Here is a 24,329-nt window from a genome sequence, read left to right on the forward strand (position 1 = left end):
TGTGGGGGTCGATTGGGGGTGGGGCCGGCCGTGGGGAGGGTCTGTGGGACGGCCAGCCCTGCCCCCCTATCGGGCCAGTTCACTGGCCTCAGTGGGCGTCATAGTGACCAGTCGTTTCAGTCGTTTTGGCGTGCCGGTCGCTGGCTTTTTATATATATAGATTGATTTCAGAGAGAAAGGGAGAAGGGGAGAGAGAGAGAGTTAGAAACATCAATGATGAGAGAGAATCATTGATCAGCTGCCTCCTGCATGCATGTGCCCTTGAGTGGAATTGAATCCGGGACCCTTCAGTCTGTAGGCCAACACTCTATCCACTGAGCAAAACCAACTAGGGCTAAATTTGAATTTTAGATAATGTGCCCTTGAGTGGAATTGAATCCGGGACCCTTCAGTCTGTAGGCCAACACTCTATCCACTGAGCAAAACCAACTAGGGCTAAATTTGAATTTTAGATAATCAACAACTTAGTGTTTAGTATAAATATGTCCCAAGTATTGCATGGGATATACTTATACTGCAATTTTTTTTAATGCATCTGAAATTCAAATTTAACTAGAAAAGAGGAATAAGAATGGTAGGGTGAATTTTCTTCCTATCAAGAGGCAGGATATTGGAGAAGTTAAATTGTTAATTAACTCTGGAGCCAAACTGCCTGGGCTGAAATCCTGGCTCCATCACTTCTAGTGGCATGTCCTCGGGCAAGTCAGTTAGCCTTCCTGTGCTTCTGTTTCCTCAAGTGAGTGGATGAGGTGAGGGCTAAAGGACTTAACTGTGTAATATGCTTTGAACAGGGCCCAGCTTGTGGTTGGTGCTGTGTTTGCTGCTATTATTACTTCTTCTACTTTAGCATTAGTGTTGACTACTTTGTTATTGTATCCACATCTCATTTCTTCTCTGTACTGCCCCTGATTCATCATCCTCACTGGTCACACGAATTGCCCTAAAAAACCCCTCAGAACTTGGCATTCTTCCGACATGTATTGTATCTTTTTAAAGTCTTACCCACTGAGTATGACCCACTGTTATCACCCAGACACCCTTCTACTTCCATATAGTGTTGAGATGGGTAATGAGGGAAGGGTGAAGGGGGGCTGGTGAAAGGGTGAGGAGGAGGAGTTGTGTCTGCAGTTTGATGGGAGTACACTCCAGGTCTGCATCTCAAAAATTCTGTGATTATAAATGAGTTTCTTTATACTTAGAACTGAATCCTTGGGATAGGGATATAGGACATAGAAAGGGACACTTCTTCTACTTTAGCATTAGTGTTGACTACTTTGTTATTGTATCCACATCTCATTTCTTCTCTGTACTGCCCCTGATTCATCATCCTCACTGGTCACACGAATTGCCCTAAAAAAAACCTCAGAACTTGGCATTCTTCCGACATGTATCTTTTTAAAGTCTTACCCACTGAGTATGACCCACTGTTATCACTCAGACACCCTTCTACTTCCATATAGTGTTGAGATGGGTAATGAGGGAAGGGTGAAGGGGGGCTGGTGAAAGGGTGAGGAGGAGGAGTTGTGTCTGCAGTTTGATGGGAGTACACTCCAGGTCTGCATCTCAAAAATTCTGTGATTATAAATGAGTTTCTTTATACTTAGAACTGAATCCTTGGGATAGGGATATAGGACATAGAAAGGAACACGTTTTTTAAAATCTCTTGTCTCTGCCATGGTTAATAATGGTGAAATCTGGAAAACCACCAAAAAAAAAGTCACACATTTATTTTAGGGACATCAGAACAGATCAGACAAGCTGAAATTAATTTTCTATCCCTGAAATCCAGAGGAGTGGCGCTCTCAGCTGAGCGCTAATATCAGTGACTTGTAGCTTGAGCCTTTAAGAAAAAACACTATAATAATAAATTTTTTTTCTGAAAAAAGAAAGTAATTCTTTTTTCGCATAACTGACTTGTAGATGAACTCTTGGATGGCAGTGTTTTTCTCAGTTGGGGACTGACTACTCTTTCTCTGTAAACTCCTTCTACATCAGTGGGCCTCTAAATTCATAGGGTGCCTCCCCCTCCACCTCAGGCCAATACTGCCTATCTTTCTGAAGTTAATATTTTATAAGGGAAATAGAATAGAACCAAATTTTATTGAGTATACCAAGATGTGGATATAATAATAAATTAACACCTATGTATATAATTTTACCCTTTCCAAACTTTATGAATACCATTCATGTGAATTAGAGATTTTCAAGTTCAGAAAAGATAGATAAGCAACTTAAACACATGTAGTAAGTGGTGAGGCTGAAATCATCAGACTCCCTACCATGCTCTTTCATTGCTACCATGCTTCCTATGGGTGAGTTAATTAAATATACCTATGTAGTCGTGGGCTTCTTATATTGGGGTACCTGTACTTATACTTTTTAATTGTCAGACATTAATAACTTCTTTGAGGGGTGGGGAACCTAATTGTATGCTATTTTATGAAGGAATGTTATAGTCTCCTTGTCAGTAAGAATAAAAAATATGACTAGTGTATTTTTAAGATCTTGCTGTATTTTCCCATGAAATCATGCTATCAGTGCCTGATATTGGACTGCTCATCTATACGGGCTTAGCATTGATCCTGAATATATATTTCATAGTTACAATTTATGTAGTGATCTGGAAATTGGTATATTTTATCTCATTTACTCACAATGAGTAAATGTGTTTTCTAGGAAACAGGTTTGGATGCTAGACCCTTGCTCAAGCCCACACCACTATTCAATTCCAGGCTAGAGCTAATGCCTTCTTGTTGTGGCACTTATTTATTTATTTATTTATTCATTTATTTATTCATTTATTTATTCATTTTTGTCCTTGCCCAAGGATATTTTTTCCATTGATCTTTAGAGAAAGTGAAATGAAATGAAAGGGAGGGAGGATGAAGGAGAGAGACAGACAGACAGACAGACAGACATTATTGATTGGTTGCCTCCTGCACGTGCTCTGACTGGGGCCAGGGATTGAACCTGCAACTGAGGTACATGCCCTAGACCAGGAATTGAACCTGATACCCTTCAGTCTGCAGGCCAGTATTCTAACCACTGAGCAAACCTGCCAGGGTGAGGGCACATTTTAAAACAGGTGCCAGTGGTTGAACTATTTGTTTGAAATGGAGTTGATGTTTTAAATAGTATATTCTAAATTGAGGTAAGGAAAGTCAGTAAGTACTGTTTTCTGTTATTACACAGCTAATTGCAGGCATTGATGGTCTATGCATGTGTTCATATACATCACATACACATGTGTTCATATATACCACATTCCTTCTAAATGCATTTTCTCTTAAAGAAATAATACTCTTGTTCCTTTTCAGGGAGATTCATTTTCTCCATTGAAGGAATTATTGACTCAGTTTCCTATAAGACAGAGGGTACTTGTAACTATGGAGACATTGTGCAAAATTGTTGGACAGCAAAGATTAAAGATGGGTTGATGATGTGGGCATTGTCAGTGGAGATCTGAATTCATACTTTAAACTGTCTATATAAGCATTGTCAACGAAAGATGAGATCTGTGTTAATTGAAGGAGTTGAGAAGTTTTATTTATTTATTTTTTTTAATGGGAAGGAAGAGAATATTATAGTCAGGAGGGTATTTTGAAAACTTTTGAAGAATCTTCTTTTATTTAACACTCTTGTACTCAGTTTTTCATCTCTGCTTTTATGTATTATATTCCAGTGACTCACATTCTGCTTGAGTGTCACAGTTCATTTCTACTTGGGATATATGGACTTGTCTCCCCAGTTAAGACTGAGTATTCAAGGCTAGGGCCACCTCTACTTTTATGTTGTCATTTTTTCCCACAGAATTTCTCATGCAGAGTCTAGTAAGCTTACTCTGTAGGTAAGGATCTTTAAAGGAATCCAAGATTTTAGTGCGCTGTGTTGAAGAGCTCTTAAGGAAAGATTTGGATACGTCTGTCATCTTCTTTAAAAGATATTTCATACATTTTGCCTTATTTTGCAAGTATTACCTGCAAATAAAAGATAATTTTGAATTAGTCCTAAAATGATCACTTGTTTGGCCTATTAGGAAACTGTCTTATAAGTCAACAAGATTTTAATGGTCAAAGGAATTATAATAGCATCAAGTGCTTTTTATAATATACTAGGGCCCAGTGCACGGAATTCGTGCACCTTGAGAGGAACTGTGGGCCTCGAGGCTGCAGTGGGCACAGGGGTGGGTCTTGGCCCATCCTGCCACGGCCCCCAGTCCCATCTCTGCTGGCAGCCCTGCTCCCGCACTGCCGCCCCTACATGCTGACGGCACCAGCCCCGCTTGCACCTGCTTACAGCTCAGAGCGATTGGGGCCAGCACCAGCACTGGGTGCGAGCGGGGCCAGCGCCTTCAGCAGGTGTGAGTGGTTGCTGCTGCCCCGATTGCCCCTCAGGAGCAGGGAGAAGTGGAGAAGCCCTCAGGGGTGATCGGGGCTGGCAGCCACCGCTCGCACCCGCAGACAGCGCCGAGTGATCGGGACTGGCGCCAGGTGCCGGCAGTGGGTGCGAGCGGGGCCAGCGCTGACAGCAAGTGCAAGCACTGGGTGGGACTGTGGCACACAGGAGGGAGCAAAGAATTTTCAGTAGCCACCAGAGGTTCACCCCCAATGACAGTGACCAGCACCCTACCGTGGTCTGGCGCCCCCGCTCACCTGCTCCACCATCCCGCCTCAGCCAACACCCGCCATGTTCCATGCTCTTCTGCCTGCTGCCAATGCCCGCCATGTTCCACGCTCGCCCCCTGGTGTTCAGTGAACGTCATAGCGACTGGTTGTTTGGTTGTTCAGTTGTCCGGCCGTTCAGTCTATTTGCTGATAAAAATAACCATTTCATTCTATTTCTTTTTTCCTTAGAGTTCCATTTTGGTTGCTCTATAGAGAAGAACACTGAACTTCGAAAATAAAATGTTAGAAACGATAGGTAAGATCTATTCCTTTCTATTTTTATAAAAATTGAAACTCATTCCACTAGGATCTTTGAAAAACAGTATATTCAATATAACAGAATTCTATCTATCGTAACTTAGTTTTTAAAAGTCTTTATCTTCTAGCATGATAGTAGGTAATGTGTTTCTATATTTGGACAATTTCATCTGAAGTGTTACAAAACATTTATAAGCAAAAGTTAAAAGCACATGAGATGTTTTACTAATTATGGGTTTTATGCTTAATGTAAACCCACTTATCGTGTATGAACCTAATGTTGGCTCATGTTTATTTCTGAATAGCACCAGAAAGTTTAACAGTATTTTTAATACTGAAAAAGATAATTTCCAATGCCATATTTTTACTTTATAGCAGGTAAAATACTACTGAGTGCTTGCTTTTAAGTTGCTAAAGATAAGTAACAAAAATGTAGACTGACAAGCTTAAGTGATGATAGAAGGCAGTTTAATTTCTACGTGAGATCATTTAAGTTGAAGTATTCAGATTTCCCCAGATCATGTGTTAGTTTTTTTACACTGTTGTTTAGCTGTAGAGAAGCTGGTTTGTGGAACTAGTTTTGGGTGTGTCAGGTATGGTACACCCAGTTGCTGTCCCTCCTCTGACACCACAGTCCGCACCTACTGCAGGGAACCCCTCAGGTGTGAGTGTGGAAAGGTATCTGGATTTCTGTCTGGCACCTTGATGAGTGCTGCTGGTGTCCTGACAGCTGTGTGTATTGAGGGGTAGGGTGGGAGTGGGTGGTAGAAAAAGAAGGAACTGTTTTTCTGATCATGGGAATCATTACGGTGACTTCTGTTCCTGGTGCTGTGCCAGTAATGAAAATGCATGGAGCACAGTGCACGATACACACCCCTTATCATAAAAAAAGAAAATGCATGGGTGTACACTTCCTTCAGCACCCATTTGATACTAAAGCCCCACATGATAAAGACTGCTCTCCACATAGGAAACCTCCTCACAAGAAAGTGGAAAGCAAAGGGGACATTTAAAATTAAATTATTTCTTTCTAATTTTTATTCTGCAGGTTGTTACTAAGTTGCACACCTTTCAAGAAGTGACAGGGGAATTAGTACTAGATTTTTATTCAGAGATACCATAGGAAATATGACCCAAAATAAAGTTCTCATGTGTCTCTTTATCATTATTTGCTTTTAAAATTCTGCATATGAGTAAATATTGTTTGTTTAAATTTGTATATGTTTGTAAACTCACAGTCAACATTAATTCATGTTTTAATTTCCAATTTCTGTATAATTCCACCTTCAACATTATACGTAAAAAGTGTTTCTGGTGATAATCTACACTAATAAAAGAGAAACATGGTAATAATATTATACGTAAAAAGTGTTTCTGGTGATAATGTGTATATAATAATGCAATAATGTATATGTAAATTTGCTATTTAAATTTTTGGAAAAACAGTTGAAGTATTAGAAAGTGGTGTTTTTGAAGAGATATGCATTATTGTGATGTATTTTCAAGCAAATTCTCAAGTATAGAATGCTTTGCTCTTAAGATATGAAATTGTCATATTTTGGATATTATAACATTATCCACACTCACTTATTTGTGAGTTAGTTATATTTCTGTTTTTTCTTATGTGTAAATGAAATTTTTAAAAGGTGAAAATGTCAGCATTTGCAAGATCCCAGAGCATTTAGTCTTCAGTAGTTTTTATTAAAAAGTTCAAATAGCTGGCTTTAGAACTCAAATATATTTTACCCGAATTAGTTTCTGTACTTTACAATTAGCTGCGTGTAGCCTACACTCTAACTCCTGCTTCCCAACAGACTCTTAGGAGAGACCTCAAGGTTTGCGGGATATGTTTATAGTGACACATTTCAGTCCCTCTTTTTTTTTCTGAGTCAGTTTTATGCTCTCAAAAAGAACAGTTTTAGGATGTCTATGAGCATGGGTGATGTGCGCGTGTGTTTAGATCCTGTTATTGACGGATGCTGCTCTTTGGTGTAGACAAAAACCGGGCCCTGCAGGCAGCAGAGCGCTTGCAAGCCAAGCTGCGAGAGCGTGGGGATGTGGCAAACGAAGACAAGCTGAACCTTCTGAAGTCGGTCTTGCAAAGCCCACTCTTCAGTCAGATTCTGAACCTCCAGACCTCTGTACAGCAGCTGAAAGACCAGGTAGGACATCCTTCACCCAAAGCAGGCGTCCACGGGATGGCACAGATCTTGGGAAAGGCTTGTGTGGTTCTGAAAAGCTGATTTTTCTATGTGTTAATGAATAGTTAATGAAGTCATTTAAACCTCCAAACGAGACACTCAGATTCACTGTGGCTTTTCCCCCCCCTAGTTATTTTTGTAAAGGCTGTTGCTGTATACTGTAGATGATATGACATTGTGTTGAAAGCTGTGTGAATGCTAAAGAATGAGCCCCTACAGGAGGAGGGGGTGATAGAATATGTTTAGGGTGGATGGCTGTAGACTTGGTTTCCATCATCACCACAGCTCATTGTTCCTGTGGTCTTGCTCTTTCAGACTCAGACATTCAGTACACTCACAAGATTTCAGATAAGCCTGGATTTGCATGTGTAATCGTGTGTGAGGAAGGGAAATCACCTCTATTTTGACAGTAAAAGGAATAATTACATTGTCATCAGTTAGAGGAATTGCAGTTCTCACTTCTTAAAGAAGTGTAAGTAGCAATTCCTTTCGTGACAGCATCAGATGGTGACAAACACTGGAACTTCTAAATGTAATAACACAGTATTTTTTTCTGTAAAAATTATGAGCATTAAAAAGTCCTAGCATTTATATTAAAACCGAAACATATCACAATGACAGAATGAAAATTGAAGTCAGCTGTTCTTTGAATTTACTTATTTTAATTGCCATTTCTCAGGGTTTAAAGAATATATTTTTAAAATTGTTATTATCCTCACAAGGCTTAAAGTCAGTCAATGCCTCCATTCCAAGCTAACTCCCATTCTAATATTTTTCACATTACTTTAATGGTAATGGATGACTTGCTAGCAATCATTCTGCCTTAAAAGGTGAAAAATGAAACTTGAAGACTAGTTTTATAATCCAGTGAAAGTTCAGCTCCAATGAAAAAAAACACACCAAAAAAAAACCTAAAAAGAATGTGCCAAATGCAAAAAGAACAATAGTAGCGGTAGAGAAGGAATTTGTTTAATGTCATGAAAATTCTTAATCTATATATTTTGGTAGTCAAAACATCAGGAAGAATCTTTAAAAATCTTTTTCTCTAGTGAGTTTCTATGTAGTGATTTTTAAAGTCATTATCATGAATTAAGAAGAAGGTATGTTTTTGTTATACTCAGTCATATTTGTCCCCTTTGCAAGTTATTGAACAGATTGGTTTTAGGTACTCGTTTTCAGAATAGATGGGTGAGGTTTTGGAGAACCAATATCCTGAATGTAGGTGTGATTATGATGTGGAAAACTACCTGGTTATTATTCAGAGTGTGTGAAGTTGAGCAGATGTCTTCTCCCCTCATTGTAGTATGAAGGTATGATTAGAATGAGAGGAAAAGTTGAAATAAAAAGTACTAGTAAGTATGTCAGGAAATACTACAAGCCCAATGAGATAACTGTCAAAATACCCCTTCTAGTCAGCCTCATGTAAGCGGAATAGTGTTTGTACTTACCAGGTCTATGGAAGGGAGGGAGAAAGAGGCCTACTTGTTGTGGACTTGTTTTACCATTTCCAGGTAGAAGTAGGATATGGGCCCCACATGATTCAGCTGCATCGTCCTTGGGAATGTATGGCGCACAATACTAGATGCTGATACATTTCAGGACTAAGTAAGCTGTGAGGTTGGTGAATTCTATAGGCATGTCTTATGTGCCTTGGGACTTTTGGCTCTTTGTTCACCTGTCCAAGTACTGTAAGGGGCCAAGGAGGACCATGTGGCCAACACCCTGTTTATCACAACAGCTTAGAGAGATTGTGTGACTAGAACTAGAACTCGTCCTTTTTAACCCTTTTTGAACTCTGCAGCCTGTCTCACATCATCCACTCTCCCCCAAAGGAAGGTGGTTAGCTGATAAAAGTTTAACTTCTGTTAAAACCACTGATAAGTTCCCAGTTGTTTTGAATTGTCACTTTAGTCTCCATTCTTTACTAATTCAACTTCATTTGTTTATTGAACCAGATTTTTTTTTCTTGTATGGCTAGAGTAACATTTCAAAAATTTGTATTATTTTTTGTTTTAAAGTTTAAACAAAAATATTCTAAACTTTATGTTAGATTTAAATTTTCCATATAGTTTTCCAACTAGTAATTTGTTAATATTTGTAGTTTAATTAGTTCATCAAAGGAATGAAGTTTTTTGTGCTTTGAAATCAGTAGCTACACAGATCTGATCAATGGCTAGCTTTTGTTTAGTCTGGTCCTAAATTATCTTTTCAGGTGTATCTTTTTATATGCACAATAGGTGCAAGTGACTATCATCGTCTTTTTTAGTATTGGTATATTGGACCCCTCTGATTTTTCTTCACCATAATTCTCCCGTCTTTTCAAAAATCAAAGGAAGTGAATAATTCAAAAGCTTAAGGTAAATGCAGCATATTGGAGAACATGATCATATTGTTGCTTTACCGACAGATGCTGACATGCCATGTTGAATTAAGCCTACTATTTCTTCCCCTCAGATCCTCCTCATTACTTGTATTCAATAATGTTTAATTTTTCTAATTTGCTCTTCAGTATTAAGACTGCCCTTAGATATCAAACTGTTTCCCTTTGGCAAATTAAGCACTTGACAGGTGTGTAACTGAGAGGGCAAAGAAAGCCATGCCCTGAAGGGATGTGCTATTTAAATATTGTCAAAAATATTAACAGGTCTGAGAGTATAATTGATGCCTCTGTTTAACTCTGCCACACTGTGTATTGTTCTAACCGCCAGCTAAAAGGATGTGTGCTATTAAACCTGAATAATCGCTAATGGCTCCAGTTTATTTCCTACTGCATGATTCCTGTTAAGTGAAGAGAAGGAGAAAAGAGAAATGGGACTGTGTGTCAATGATCTGTCAAGTACAAATTCTACTGTAGTGTCCTCCCTGTCACCTAGCCATCACAGCTAATAACTGCGGAGCTCAATGTGTATTCATGACAAAAATCCAGCCATTGAGGGGCAAATAAACACGTTAGCAGTTTGATAATAGGAATTTGTCAGCCATGAGAAAATTGGATTTGCATATTTATTCTATGATGTTTCTCCAGTCCGGTATAGGTGCATGTTACTTTCTTGATGAATTAATTGCTTTGCCTTATGAATTGACCACAGGCACTAAATCAAACATCTTTTACCCTGAGTTATTTGTAAGAAAACTGTGGATTAAAATTATTAATTTTTTTAAAATTGTATTTATTAAGTTGATTGGGGTGACATTGGTCAACATGAACATACAGGTTTCAGGTGTGGGTTTCTGTGTTACAAGATCTGTATACTGCACCATGTGCCCACCACCCAAAGTCAAATCTTCTCCTGTTACCTTATATTAGGACCCCCATCTCCCTCCACCCCCTTCCCTCTGGCAACCACCACAGTGCTGTTTGTGTTCATGAGTTTCAGTTTTATATCCCACATATGAGTGAAATCATATGGTCTTAGCTTTTTCTGACTGATTTATTTCACTTAGCATAATGTTCTCACGGTCCATCCATGTTCATAGAAATTTGGGACTAATTTTTTAAAATTTATATTGCTGAGTTTTTCTTTTTTAAGTCATGGCAACAGAGACCAACAGTAAGATTGAAGACATGATGTGGGTAATTCAGGTTACAAGAGCTGCTAATGTGAGAACCAAGCTCCGAGGCTCTGAATATTCTAGAGGGCTCTCCTTGTAATGATTTTCAGGTTTTTTTGGAGAGTAACACTCTCTTTTTTGTTTTTGTTCTTGTTGTTTGATATTTCCAGGCTTCTGGTTCATTCAGCTTTCTCCCAGAAAAGTCTTGGCTCCTATACATATCATCTAGAATTAGATGCATAATGCATATATACACACAATTAAACCAGATTTTTCCTTGAAAATTTTGACATCACTTGAAAAAGCTAGAGAGATACTGACTTAACATAAAATCAAGTTGGAAATTACTCTTTTGTGTTAGTGAACATTATTATATTCTTTTTCATTTGTATGCTTTTTAAACATAATTTTATTTATTTCAGAGAGGGAAGGAGGGAGGGGGGAGGGAGGGGGAGAGAGAGAGAGAGAGAGAGAGAGAGAGAGAGAGAGAGAGAAAGAGAAACATCAATGATGAGAGAAAAATCATTGGTTGGCTGCCTCCTGCACGTCCCTACTGGGGATCGAGCTTACAACACAGCCATGTGCCCTGACCAGGAATCGAACTGTGACCTCCTGGTTCATAGGTTGACACTCAACCACTGAACCACACCAGCTAGGCTCATTTTTATTCCTGAAATATGATCTTCATGGTATGAATTTTTGGTTTGCATTTCTATGTTTCTAAGTTTTTCCTTAGTTTGGTTTCTAAGATTTACCTGCTTGGTATATATTTCTTTGTTTCCAAGTTTTACTGTTCACATTCCAAAAACAAATTTGACAAAACTTCTGATGGCAAAACATGTTGCCTAACAGGTGATGCAAAGATAAATCTACACAAAGATCAAATAAAAATATCAGAGAAGTAGATATTTCTAGGACCTTGGTTTACTAAAATTGAGTATATCTTTTAATTTCCATTTCCCAGGGGCAAAGACAAAACAAAATAAAACGAAAAAAGCTGGAGAATTATTTATTGCTTGGTGTGAGACCTCATTCAGTGGACCAAATTTTCCCTTGACAGTGGAAGGCTTATCTCAGGGATGCTTTTATAAAAGAAGGCTCATAATCATTTATTAATAAACCTTTACTGAACACATGAAATAAATAAACTATAGTGAATAAATAAGATGGAGGTCCTTGTTATCTATACAGGAAAACAGAACATATATATTCTTATGTAATCGAATAGAAAAACAAGAAGGTAGGTGGTATGAGAGGAACGGATTGCTAACTGTGACTCGAAGTTCACACTGGAGATAGCATGTAAGATGGACCTTGAAGAGAGAGTAGGAGTTTTCTGCCGAGATGGAGGAAATTATTTAGGTGGTGGGAACAATGTTTATATGGGTATAGAGCAGTTCTCAGCTGGGTGTGATTTGACATTCTCCCTTCCTAGGGGACATTTGGCAATGTCCGGAGACATTTTTGGTTGTCCTAATTTGGAGATGAGGACGGCATGCCGCCGGCATGTAATGGGCATGCTGAACACCCACCCTCGCTGCACACAACAGCCCTCCTAAACAGAATGGTCGAGTCTATAAAGTGTGCAGGGCTGAGGTTGCCAAACTGTGAAATAGTCACATGCAGACCTGTATTATCAGAGACATTGAATATATGCAGGCTATTGCCAAGCGAGGAAACTTTCCAGCCAGATTGTGAAGGATTCTGTAATTTAAGGTTTTTGTCTTTTAAACCATCTTTGCTCTTTTGCATTCAGCTTTCTGTGTCAAACTTCATTGTATCAAGTTGAAATTGTATTAACTCTATCTTCTGACCGTTCCATTAGATACAATATTTTAACAATAGTAATTTTTTTAATGTATTTTATTGATTTTTTACAGAGAGGAAGAGAGAGGGATAGAGAGCCAGAAACATCAATGAGAGAGAAACATTGATCAGCTGCCTCCTGCACGCCCCCCACTGGGGATGTGCCAGCAACCAAGGTACATGCCCTTGACCTGAATCGAACCCGGGACCCTTGAGTCCGCAGGCCGACGCTCTATCCACTGAGCCAAACCGGTTCTGGCCGTAATTTTTTTTATTTCTCTAAATTTAAAAAAAAAATTGTAGTAAAAGACACATAAAATTAAGGTCAGAGTTTTAATAACAGTTTGATAGATAAGCGCTTCAATTATAATTGTAAAATACATCAGTTGGTCTCCTAAGAGATGATTCTTTCATCTTTCTAAGAATGAAATACACTAAGAATACACACTAAGATTACATCACTTTCTAATTTATAAAAGCGATGGCTTTTCTGCCAGAATGTGCATGAGGGAATGTACATCCTGTTTTATTTTCTCTGATACTTTGTCTTCAAACAGGAGCAACTTTTAGGGAACCTTGAAAAATAGGTAGCCCGTGTGTGTTTCAGAGAATCACTTTCGTGATACCAGCGGGGTGCTGGATGGAACTCACTGTTCCGGGGCATGCCTGCAGGGCCACCATTCTACAGGCACATGTGTGTAAGACTTCTCAATCCAGCTCATGGCCAGAGTGCTGTGGTATATGCTACGTTTAAGCCGTAGCATCGGTGGTTCTGATAATTTCTTACATTTAGATTTTTACAGTTGATGGAGAGATGAGAATTTTGATAGCTGAGCCTTTTGTCTTTGACTTTGGTAATCACAGAGATACTGTTTTGTGCCATTCGTGTCTCCAAGGGCAGAAATGCCTGTTTCCTCAGCTTTATTTTACTCCTTATGTAAATGACAAAAGCAGGCCCCCTCTCTCTGTGGTTTCTAAGTGGAGATGGAAATGAAGCTGATTCATCTGTAGGCTTGCAGTGACTCCTGTCTCTCAAAAATGTGTAAGTTAAATTATGACTTGGTGTCGGTAAGGGGAAGGGGACAGAAAGAAAGAAAATACGGCCCTGGCTTGTTTGGTTCAGTGGATAGAGCGTTGGCCTTCAGACTGAAGAGTCCTGGGTTCAATTCCGCTCAAGGGCACATGCCTGGGTTGTGGGCCCAATGCCCAGTAGGGGGCGTGCAGGAGGCAGCCGATCAGTGATTCTCTCTCTCATCATTGATGTTTCTTTCTCTCTTTCCCTCTCCTTTCCTCTCTGAAATCAATAAAAATATATTAGAAAAAAAGAAAGGAAATAAGCCTTGACCCCATAAAGAGGAATTATCTAAAAACCGGAGTAGAATTCTTCCCAGTTCATATTGCTTGTGAGAATGAAAAGAGGTTTTCCTTATCCCTGAAATGGTTTTACTTTTATGGGAGATCATGGCAGCCGCGTACCAGAAAAGTGTCTGTGTCTTGAGACTCTGAAGTACATGGTCTAAGAGAAGTTTAAAGAAAAGAAGTGATTCTTATGTTTCTACATTTACCATAAAGTTTATTTACTGTAGGAATTTCAAATACGTTATTTTTGGTACAATAACAGCTTTTAAATGTTTGTTCCTTTAACTAAACGTTTGTAAATATAGAGCCTTTGAAAGGACTGAAATTCTTGTTTTATGCTGGGCAAGAAGCACTGTTCAAGCTTTTTATACCGTGCTGGATTAAAATGCAGCACCAGCTTGCCATTGGGTATGCATGTGTGTCTAAAACAGCAAATGGTGTTAATTGTGTGGTGTTTTTGTGACAAAGTTAAATGCTCTTTGGAGGGAAAAAATGTGAAATTTACTGGGTTTAACCTAAACGAGTTTTTTTTAACCCAAGAATTTAAGAACAGTCAGCTTACCTTTGAAGCTATTGCAACAATAACAGTTACCTTTATGAAGCCCTCATGTACTGTGGACTTTGTCTCATTTAACCAGTCCATCTGCTCAGAGGTAGATGGGGTTATCTCTATTTTTTCCAGTGAGGAAAATGGGGTTTAAAGATGTTATGTATTACAGTCCCACGACTATTTGTAACTACCAGTTTGTACATCTTAATTCCTTCAGTTTTTTCACCATCTCACCAACCTTCCTCACATCTAGCAACCATTAAAATCTTCTCTGCATCTAAAAAAAGAAAAAGAAAAAGAAGGAAAGATGTTATGTAACTTAATCTGGACCACAAAATTATTCATTGGTCGACTTAGGAAAAGAATATAAGTCTATCTGATCCTGAAGTCAATGCTTTTTACTTTTAATTACATTATTTCTAAACTCTTACTTCTCTAATATAAAGGAACAAATAAGTTGGGGGGGGGGGACTGTTAATAGCATTCCTAAAGAGAATTGCACTTAAACGAAACATTTTATAAGCTCAAATTTATTAAGATTGTCATTTGTCTTAAATTCTGCCCCCATATTTTAACCAGAGGGCCTTTAAAATATAAACTAAAACTTTCATTCAGGTTTTATTTATAATTATGCTCAACTTTAAAGTAAATGAAAATAGTGGAATGGAGAGGCAATATGGCAAAGTAATATTAGTCTTCATGTGTTCATTTTCATATACAGGGGTTTACAGTGGCGATTACACAAAACAGAATTAATGCAGCTGTTGTAATTATCACAGCCTGTGTGTCTTTTTCGATATGAACTGTAAAACTACTTTTGCACACCCTTGTATGTATTTATACTTGCCTGTAAGGTTTTGTTTTATTTTTATTTTTCTCTAAGCAGATTGTGAACAGCGAATCCATTTTGTCTTCTGAAAATGTAGGACTGATAGGAAAAACACTGCAAAAATTCTAACATGTCGTTTGCCTAAATTTTCATTTTTCTGAATTACTGTTTGTCTTGACATTTAAATTAGATTAACTTCATTTTGATATCTTCTCCCCTTTGATATAGAAATTTTCTATGTCAGCATTTTTTGATAAGAACATTATTTTTGCTTAAGCTACATTCTTTACATTTTTTCCCTTGGCAGTTTTGCTAAGAAAGCACAGAAGTGTTGAGATTTAAATAAAGAAAAGACATTCTGCAAATACCCGTCAACACACATGCCTAGGCTGGGTGTACGTGCTGTGCTCCACTTGCTGTTTGTTCAGCATGCAGAGCAGTGTAGGAATGGATTGTAGTTCAGGTTTGCTTGGAGTCCACTTACTGGGACTAAAAACCATGCCATTTCCATCTTTGAATACCTTCTACCTAACATGATCCTTGACTCACACTCAACAAATGATTGCTTAATTAATGAGTACATGAATATTTTTAAATACCCACAACTGTTGTACATTAATAATGTATCCTTCCTTATTAGAGAACTAATTTTTAACATAAATAAACTAGCCAAATAAATGAAGTTGCATTGAAAATTCGGAGTTTTTCTCATAGTAACCATATTGATAAGATGTTCTCTTTCTCCTTCTCTTCCTTCTCATCGTAGCAATTAGCAGGTATTAAGTTCTTACTGTGAACTATTCTCTACAGTTACCTGTTTCATCATTACAACAGTATTATGAAGTAGGTAATATTATTTTCCTCACTTTACAGATGGGGAAACAGAGGCACAGAAGTTAAGTGGTCAAGCTAGTATTTGAAGGCAGGCAGGCTGGCTTGAGAACCCAGGTCTTAATCATGAAGCTGTATCATGTTCTGTTTCGCTGTCCTCATAAATGTCTTAATGAACATATTTTAATGATTTCCTTGATAAGCAAGGGTTTATTTCTTAAAATGAAAATGCGCATGTAGTGTGTGTGTGTGTGTGTGTGTATCTCTTCATTGACCCTCTTTTTTTTCCTTCTTTAGTTGTAAAATGGGAACTAAATAACATGGATCTAGCAACTCTAAGGCATAAGCCTGATGCTTACCAAGCACTTAATAAATATTAGTTCTCTTCTTATTCCTTCTCCTCCTATTTGAAATTTAATTATCTAAGGCAGTAGTTCTCAAACATTTCAGTCTCATGACCTGATTTTATTCTTAAAAATCACTAGGGACCACAATGCCCTTTTGTTTATGTTTTTTATACATCAGTATTTATGAGGTTAGAAATTAAAATTGAGAAATATTTTAAATTATTATTTATTAATAATTTTAAACTAGCTGTAATAAACCCATGATATTTAAAAACTAGTGGCCCAATGAACGGATTCGTGCACCCATGGCCGAAGGTGGAATTGCGCAGGCCCGCGAGGAATCGGGCTCCCTCCTCTCTGGTTCTGGGGTGCTCACCTGAGAACTGCAGCTGCCAAGTTACCACAGCTTGGCAGCTCCTGTGTTGAGTGTCTGCCCCCTGGTGGTCAGTGTGCATTATATGTACCGGCTGGTCAGGCAGTCGGATGGTCAGCAGGTCACTTAGCCTTTTATATATGTAGATTAGTGAGAAGAGTGGCATTGCTTTACATGTTTGCACATCTCTTTAATGTAACTTATTAGAAAATAACTGAATTCTCATATCTGCTTATGCAGTTGATCTGTTTGGATTTGTGATCTTACTTAGTTGATACATTTAGAGAAAATCTGATGTCACACAGATATTTAGCTCTGAGAAGTTGTAATATAGCCTTTTTAGATACTTGTGGATATCTTTCTTTGACAGGGCTACCAAGCTCTTCTTGGTAGGTTCTCAAAGTTTAGTTACAATGTAGAATCTGAAACCAAATCAATGAAAATTTTGTATTTATTTAAATCTGTTTCTTTTGCTCTTTGAATATTTTATTTTATTTTAAATATATTTTTATTGATTTCAGAGAGGAAGAGAGAGAAACATCAATGATGAGAGTCATTGATCGGTTGCCTCCGGCACGCCCCCCAGTGGGGATCAAGCTGGCAACCAGAGCATGTGCCCTGACCACGAATAGAACTGTGACCTCCTGGTTCATATGTTGATGCTCAATCACTGAGCAACACTGGCCGGGCCGAATATATCAAACCTATGCATAATTTTGTATCATACTGGTCATCTGGAAAATGTGAAAAGTGGAAAAATTATGCTTCATTGTATAATACAAAAAAAATTACACTTGGAGCTTCTCATCTTATCAACAGAGTCTTTAAATTATGGAAAGTTGTCATGCTTAAGGTGGCAAATCCAAGTTTTCCAAAATTATAATTATCACTTGAAAGCTCAAATTTTATTATGGCCACAATTGTTGTCAGTTGTTTTCCTTGAAGTGACAGGCTTACTTCCTTCATTTTCAAGAAATTATCTGCCATATAGCTAAGTAATCACTTTTTGATATTCAGTAATTTTTTTAAGTAAAGGGTATCCCAAATTTCACGCAAGATTTGAATTTTGTGTGAGCATTAACAACAACAAAAAATGAAAGCCTAATTTTACTTGGATCATTGAATCAGATTCTAATATCTGTTGCCCTTTGATTTCAATCCCTTCAATTTGATAAGAATTACCAAGTACCAATTATGGCCCAGGAGCAGGGACAATGAAGACCAATGAAGATCACGGCTTTGCGTATGTGCCAGCAAAGCAGTGGAGGCCATTTACCCGATGTAGTATTCAATACATAACCCTATACTGTGTACTTTATGAATCAATAAAAAATTTACAATTTTTAATTATAAATCTGTGTTTCCTATCAAAATTACTTCTTGCGTGAATTTTGGGACACCCTTTAATAATGGTGCTCACGAAAAAATTATAGCTAGTTCAGGTTGCAACTCAAGTAATAGTGGTTTTCCTCTAGACAATAATTTTATTTTTTATGCAGTACAAGTACTTTAAAAAGATATACTATACACCAAGCATGTCAAACTCATGGCCTGCTGGCCGCATGCCTCGTTTATTTGGCCTGGGTTAGCCCTTGAGTTTGACATGCTTGCTGTACACATGAGTCAAGATTTTAAAATATTCATAATTTTACTATTCCATCAAGAACTTTTTCTAGTGATTCAGTGGGTGGGGAAATAGACTCTTGCTCCTGATGAGAGGAGATGAGAAGAATTCGCTGTCATTTTCCTTTTTCATCCTACCACAGATACCTACCCCCATCCCCTGGGATGCGAATAAAAAATAAAGGTATTATTAAAATAATCAAATCGTGTGGCAAAAAAACAACAACACTGTTTTTGAAATTAGGGAACTCTAATTGGAATCTTAGTGGAAAGTCAGGGGATAGATTAAAGAATCTTGTTATATTTTACTTCATTATTGGACCAAACTTTTTTTAAGTTGTAAACTTAAAAAGATTTTTATAACAATGCATAATGGAAATAGTTTAAAACAAAACTGTGACTGTTTTAATTTTAAGTTATTTCTAGTCTTTATCAAAGTGTTCATATATGTTTTAGGAAATTGGTGGTGGGTGTGTCTGATCCTTTTATGTAGAATATTTCTAAATAGTTTAGTTAAACTTAGACCTTCTTTAAAAATTATCTTACAAAATATACATGGAGTACTCTTCATTATGGTGTCTGAGGCCAACATTTTAGTGAGTATGCATTTTAATCAATATATTTTATGATGTAATTTTAAGAATGAATAAAATCTTTATAGATGCAGTTTTGTGTGAAAACTAGAACATTATTAAATAGCGTAACCTCTACTTGGCCTTTCACTTAGGTTGATGACATTGTATAACAGTACAAAGTCTTGTACTTGATCTTGTCACTTAATAAGCTAATGCAATCAGTATTGGCTTGGGTAGGATGGTAATCATCCACATATAGTTGTGTAAATACCGAAAGGGAGAAGACAAGAATCTTACTTACTCTTTAATACATTTTCTTCTTCAGGCTTGAGTGTTCTTGGCTTTCCATCTTGAGTTTCATGGTTCATAGTTTATCCTTTTTCGCACAGGGGGATTTTAAGACAAATATGGCACTGAAACTATGTACTTTATACATAGGGACAGGACCAGAAACTTTGCATTTTGATTACTTAGAATGACTATTCATTTTAAAACAGTTTTTATTTAGCTAAACATTCTTGGGTTAAGAAATTATTCTCTAAATTCAATCTCCTTACCTTTTAAATTGATCAGCTAATGATAGTCAACAGCTACTTTAAAATATCTGCAAATTATAATGTGCTTTTTAGACCACTATCTGCTTTGCTACTCAATAATCCTATCTAGTAAAAGAAAGGTGGGTGAATTAATCCTGGTGGAGTAATTTTATAGGATATTTAACATATTAGTGATTATAGAAAGCATTAATTTGCCTCTTTAATTACTTTCTCTTCAACTAGAGCCTAATATCTTGAATATTTGAGGTGCTCACTAAGTATTTGAATGAATGAAAGAAAGGTCTCATAGAAAATGTAAAATTATGCTTATTTCATTTGAAATTGCCCCTCACCCCTATATAACTTGCTGCTACATTTTGTATCTTGTTTAGCTCAGGAGCTGTGAGCGACTTTATGTCCAAAATAGTCTCATCACATTAAGCTAATCCCCTTTGAACATGCAACTCAATTTCTTTGATTAGCTTTAAAAATAAGGATCATTAAATCAAAGTGCCACCATCAATTATTGTGCTAGGGTTTTTGCCTGTTCAATAATGCATCAGAGTTGTGCTCTAATCAGTATTTCACTGAAAGATTTATGTAAAAGGAGGCCTCCTTTGGTTGCAAACTTGAAATGCAGTTCTATTATGTATAAAAAATATTTTTCCTGTGATTGCTAGGATTTTAGGTGCTGTATGTCATTGAATACCCTCAACATCCTACCCATCTTTGCATTTCATACTTGGGACCAGTTCCAGAGAGTGTTTTACAGCATTTTTGTAAATTCACTTTTTTTTTGTTTGTTTGTTTTGAAAAAAAAAAAAAAGGGCAAGGTGCAGATTTTAAAAAGTCTCCCTTTCTATGAGGTACACCTGTTTTGTCAGATTCCCCAGAGAGTGCCTATTTCTTATTTCTCATTATATTAAGGAGTTCCAAAAAAAATGGGAAATCGAGCCAGCAATATATGTTTATAAATTTTTTTGAAGTCTGTGAAGTTAGGGTTGCCAAAGAAGTGGTCATTTTTCTTGCTTCAAGATAATATACATTTTGGCTTTCCAATGATAGAAGTGTAATGCCCATCAAATGTCCATAGTGCTTGGATCATTTTATTCTCATTGCTATACTGAGCATTCAAAGTTGCAGTAACGGAACCACAAGTAAATTCCTTTTGATCCTAAGCAGTCATCTTTGTAGACAGTACTTTGGAGAGATTGATGTTGGCCATTAAAATAGAACTAAACACATTAACTTCCTTTTCAATTAACAACCCAGGAAAGATAGATGAAACTTAAGAAGACAATATTTCAATATTTTTGTAGTAGATTTAGTTACGTGACTCTGCATACTTGAAGAATTTGGTTAAGCTTAAGTACTTAGATCATATTGATATAATCAAAATATTTAAGTCATTGATTTTTGAAATGATATTAATTTTATATAATAGATATTATTATTATTGGAAAAGAACATAAAAAGCAGTTTATAATTTTGAAATCTCTCAATTTTGTCAGCCTAGTCCCAGTGTGTAAAAGTATAAGATAACTTAATGGTTATTTTTTTCTTGTTGTGATTTGATCTACAGATAAATGATTAAAAGTTTCAAAAATGTATAATTGTTGGGGGTAAAACACATTTGCTGAAGATTCATGTCGACTTGAGTACCTGTTAAGGGATTTATTCTGGGAATGGAAATCAGCCCCTTAAATTCATAAGAAGCCTGAGGAGGGTCATCCATCACAGTAATAGAGGAAGCTCCATCTTCAGATAGACATGTACTTTCTATAGTCCCCTTTATTTAGGGTGAGTGCCTGGTAATTGAACTGTAAATTCAGTGTCATAAAAGGTTTAGTTGATATGTAGAGGCTTTTTCTACTTTTTAAAAGAGAAGTAGTTTTATGTCATTCATTAGGTTGTCCAGGTTCCGTGTTCTGGTTGTATCAGTTATTTTGCAAACTTTAAAAAAGTGTTTAAAAAACATTTACAGTAAAGGGCAAAATTATATAGCTCAAGGATTTTTTAGAAATCAAATATACACATATAACCCTTCACCTAAATAACAATATAGACAGTTACCACCACTCCTAAGACTGTCGGTGTCCCCTCAGTCAGTTCTAACCTTCTCCCTAAAAAGAATCACTATTTTTGTGTAGCCTATTTGAGATATAATTAATATATAACATCGTGTAAGTTTAAGATATAGAACATGATATTTGACATATATATTGTGAAATGAATGCCGCAATTGGGTGAGTTATCCATTAACTTATATAATTACGTGTGTGTGTGTGTGTGTGTGTGTGTGTGTGTGTGTGTGTGGTGAAAACATTTATGATCTACTCTCTTAGCAGTTTTCAAGTGTGCAATACCGTATCATTAACTGTAGTCACCATGATGTATAGATCCCTTAACTTATTCATCCTATAACTGGAGGTTTGTACCTTTGACCACCATCTCTCCATTTCTTCCTGCCCCAAACCTCTGGCAACCCCAAATCTGCTCTCTCTTTCTATGAGTTTAGCTTTTTTAGATTCCAGATAAAAGTCAGATAATACACTGTTTTGACTTTTATCCCATAAATAAGTATTTGAATTTTATATAAATGCAGTCTGTGTGTGTGTGTTTGGCCAGGTTATTATGACCACCTGACGTTTGTAGGCAAATCAGCTATAATTTTATGCTGAAGTTGCTAGAGGGCCAGACCATTATAAATAGGGAAGCAGGGTGTTTACCACAACAGTAGAAGTGATTTTTTTTCTGAAGATATGGGTAAACAACGTGATTTAACAGCCTTTGAATGTGGGATACATATACATATACATATATATATAGTGTGTCTGTGTGTGTGTGTGTATATATATACTGAGTGGCCAGATTATATGGGATATGGAAGCCGAAGGCCTGTTCAAACACCTTTGCTGTCTGCAGTTACCAAGATAAAACGTCTCCAATTCACACAGGAACACAAGGATTGGACAGTCGAGCATTGGAAAAAAGTCATATGGTCCAGTGAATCACGTTTCCAGTTGCATCATGCAGATGGCAGAGTGAGAATTTGGTGGAAACAGCATGAAAGCATGCACCCCACATGCATGAGTACAACCCTTCAAGCTGTTGAGGGCAGTGTTATGGTTTGGGGCATGTTTTCCTGGCATGGTTTAGGCCCTTTAATTCGTGTGGAATAACGTCTGAATAGCAGAACATACCTAAGTATCGTTGCTGATCAAGTTCATCCTATCATGTTGATGGTGTATCCCAATGGATTTGGCTTCTTCCAACAAGACAATGCGCCATTCCACGGTGCTCATATTGTGCAGGAATGGTTTCAAGAACATGAGGGAGACTTTACCTTGCTTAGGTGGCCCCCACAATCACCAGATCTCAATCCAATTGAGCATTTGTGGGACGAAGTTAAAAGAGCCATCAGGCAGCTGGTTCCACAACCATCAAATCTCACAGAACTGGACAGTGCTATTCATCAGGCATGGTGTCAGATTCCTCACATCACCTTTCAACATCTCGTGGAGTCAATGCCAAGAAGAATCACCGCAGTATTGAAGGCAAAAGGTGGCCCAACAAAGTACTGATGGGGTGGTCATAATAATCTTACTTTTTTTGTCTGTGACATTCACTTACATTGTATATAGCTGAAGTTCTTTTCCATTTTCATTGTATGAATATACTAGAATATATTTGTCCTTTCTTTTGTTGATTGTTATTTTGTTGTCTCCAGTTTGTGTCTATTGTAAATGAAATTGCCATTCACATGTCATTTGATGTTTATAAGTATTCATTTCTCTTGGATATTTACTTAAGAGTGAAATTTCTATTTCCTAAGGTATACATTCAGCATTTATAGATTCTGTCAAACTGTTTTTCCAAGTAGTTGTAGGTCTATACTCTCACTCTATGAAAATCTCATTGCTGCACATCATTGCTTACACTTGGCACACCACTTTTAAATTCCTTTTTCCCCAATTTTAGCTACTCTGGGCTTATGTTGTAATATCATATTGTTTTAATTAGCATTTTCCTGAAAACTCATTATGTTGAGTACCTTTTCATATGCTTATTGGTCATTTGGATATCCTTTGTGGAGTTCCTGTTTCTTTTGCTTACTTTTCTATTGGTTTGTCAGTCATTTTTTTGTATTGATCTACAAATTTTTACATATAGGTTGTCCCCCAAAAAATGTATACACACTTTGAATGATTATAAAAATCATAATTTATTAACATATATTTGATTTTCAAAATTTAAAAGAATCTACAGAAATGATTTTTTTTTTTTGTCAACCCGTTTTCAAACTGATGATCATTCTGGTCCAGGCACTGCTGATAACATGAAGCGATGGAATTGCAAACATGAATCATTTTATTCCATTTCGCTGTGCCCTCAATTTGTCAGTTGTTGCTGGTTTTGTACTGTAAACTTTATCTTTTATGTGTCCCCACAAAAAAGTCTAGTGGATAAATTTTCAAATCCCTATATGGTTGGTGAGCATTTCTATTCCTATAATTTAATAATTTCAAGAATGTTATAAAAATACTAGAGGCCCAATGCACGAAATTCGTGCAAGAGTAGGCCTTCCTTCCACTGGCTGCTGGTACCGGCTTCCCTCTGGCACCTGGGACCTGGGCTTCCCTTGTAGCCCCAGCTTTTTCCGGAAGGTTGTCTGGAAGGACATCTGGTCTAATTAGCATATCATGCTTTTATTATCCTATATAATAAAGAGGTAATATGCAAATTAACCCTCACAAGATGGCTGCCTACGACCAGGTCAGCAGGGGGGTTAGTGAGGGATGACCAAACAACTGAACAGCAGGCT

General features: G+C 37.2%; 1 protein-coding gene across 1 annotated transcript in view; it reads left to right on the forward strand.

Annotated features, from left to right (window-relative positions):
- Positions 1-24,329, forward strand: part of MPDZ (multiple PDZ domain protein) — a gene marked incomplete at its 3' end in the record, with an annotated part of 147,969 nt that overhangs the window by 27,981 nt on the left and 95,659 nt on the right. Inside the window, exons 2-3 of the mRNA XM_014542364.1 lie at positions 4,854-4,920; positions 6,918-7,084. Coding sequence (XP_014397850.1) covers positions 4,905-4,920; positions 6,918-7,084 — 183 coding nt within the window. The remainder of the gene's footprint in view (positions 1-4,853; positions 4,921-6,917; positions 7,085-24,329) is intronic.

The sequence above is a fragment of the Myotis brandtii genome, unplaced genomic scaffold, assembly GCF_000412655.1.
Source record: "Myotis brandtii unplaced genomic scaffold, ASM41265v1 scaffold30, whole genome shotgun sequence".
Taxonomy (NCBI): Eukaryota; Metazoa; Chordata; class Mammalia; order Chiroptera; family Vespertilionidae; genus Myotis; species Myotis brandtii.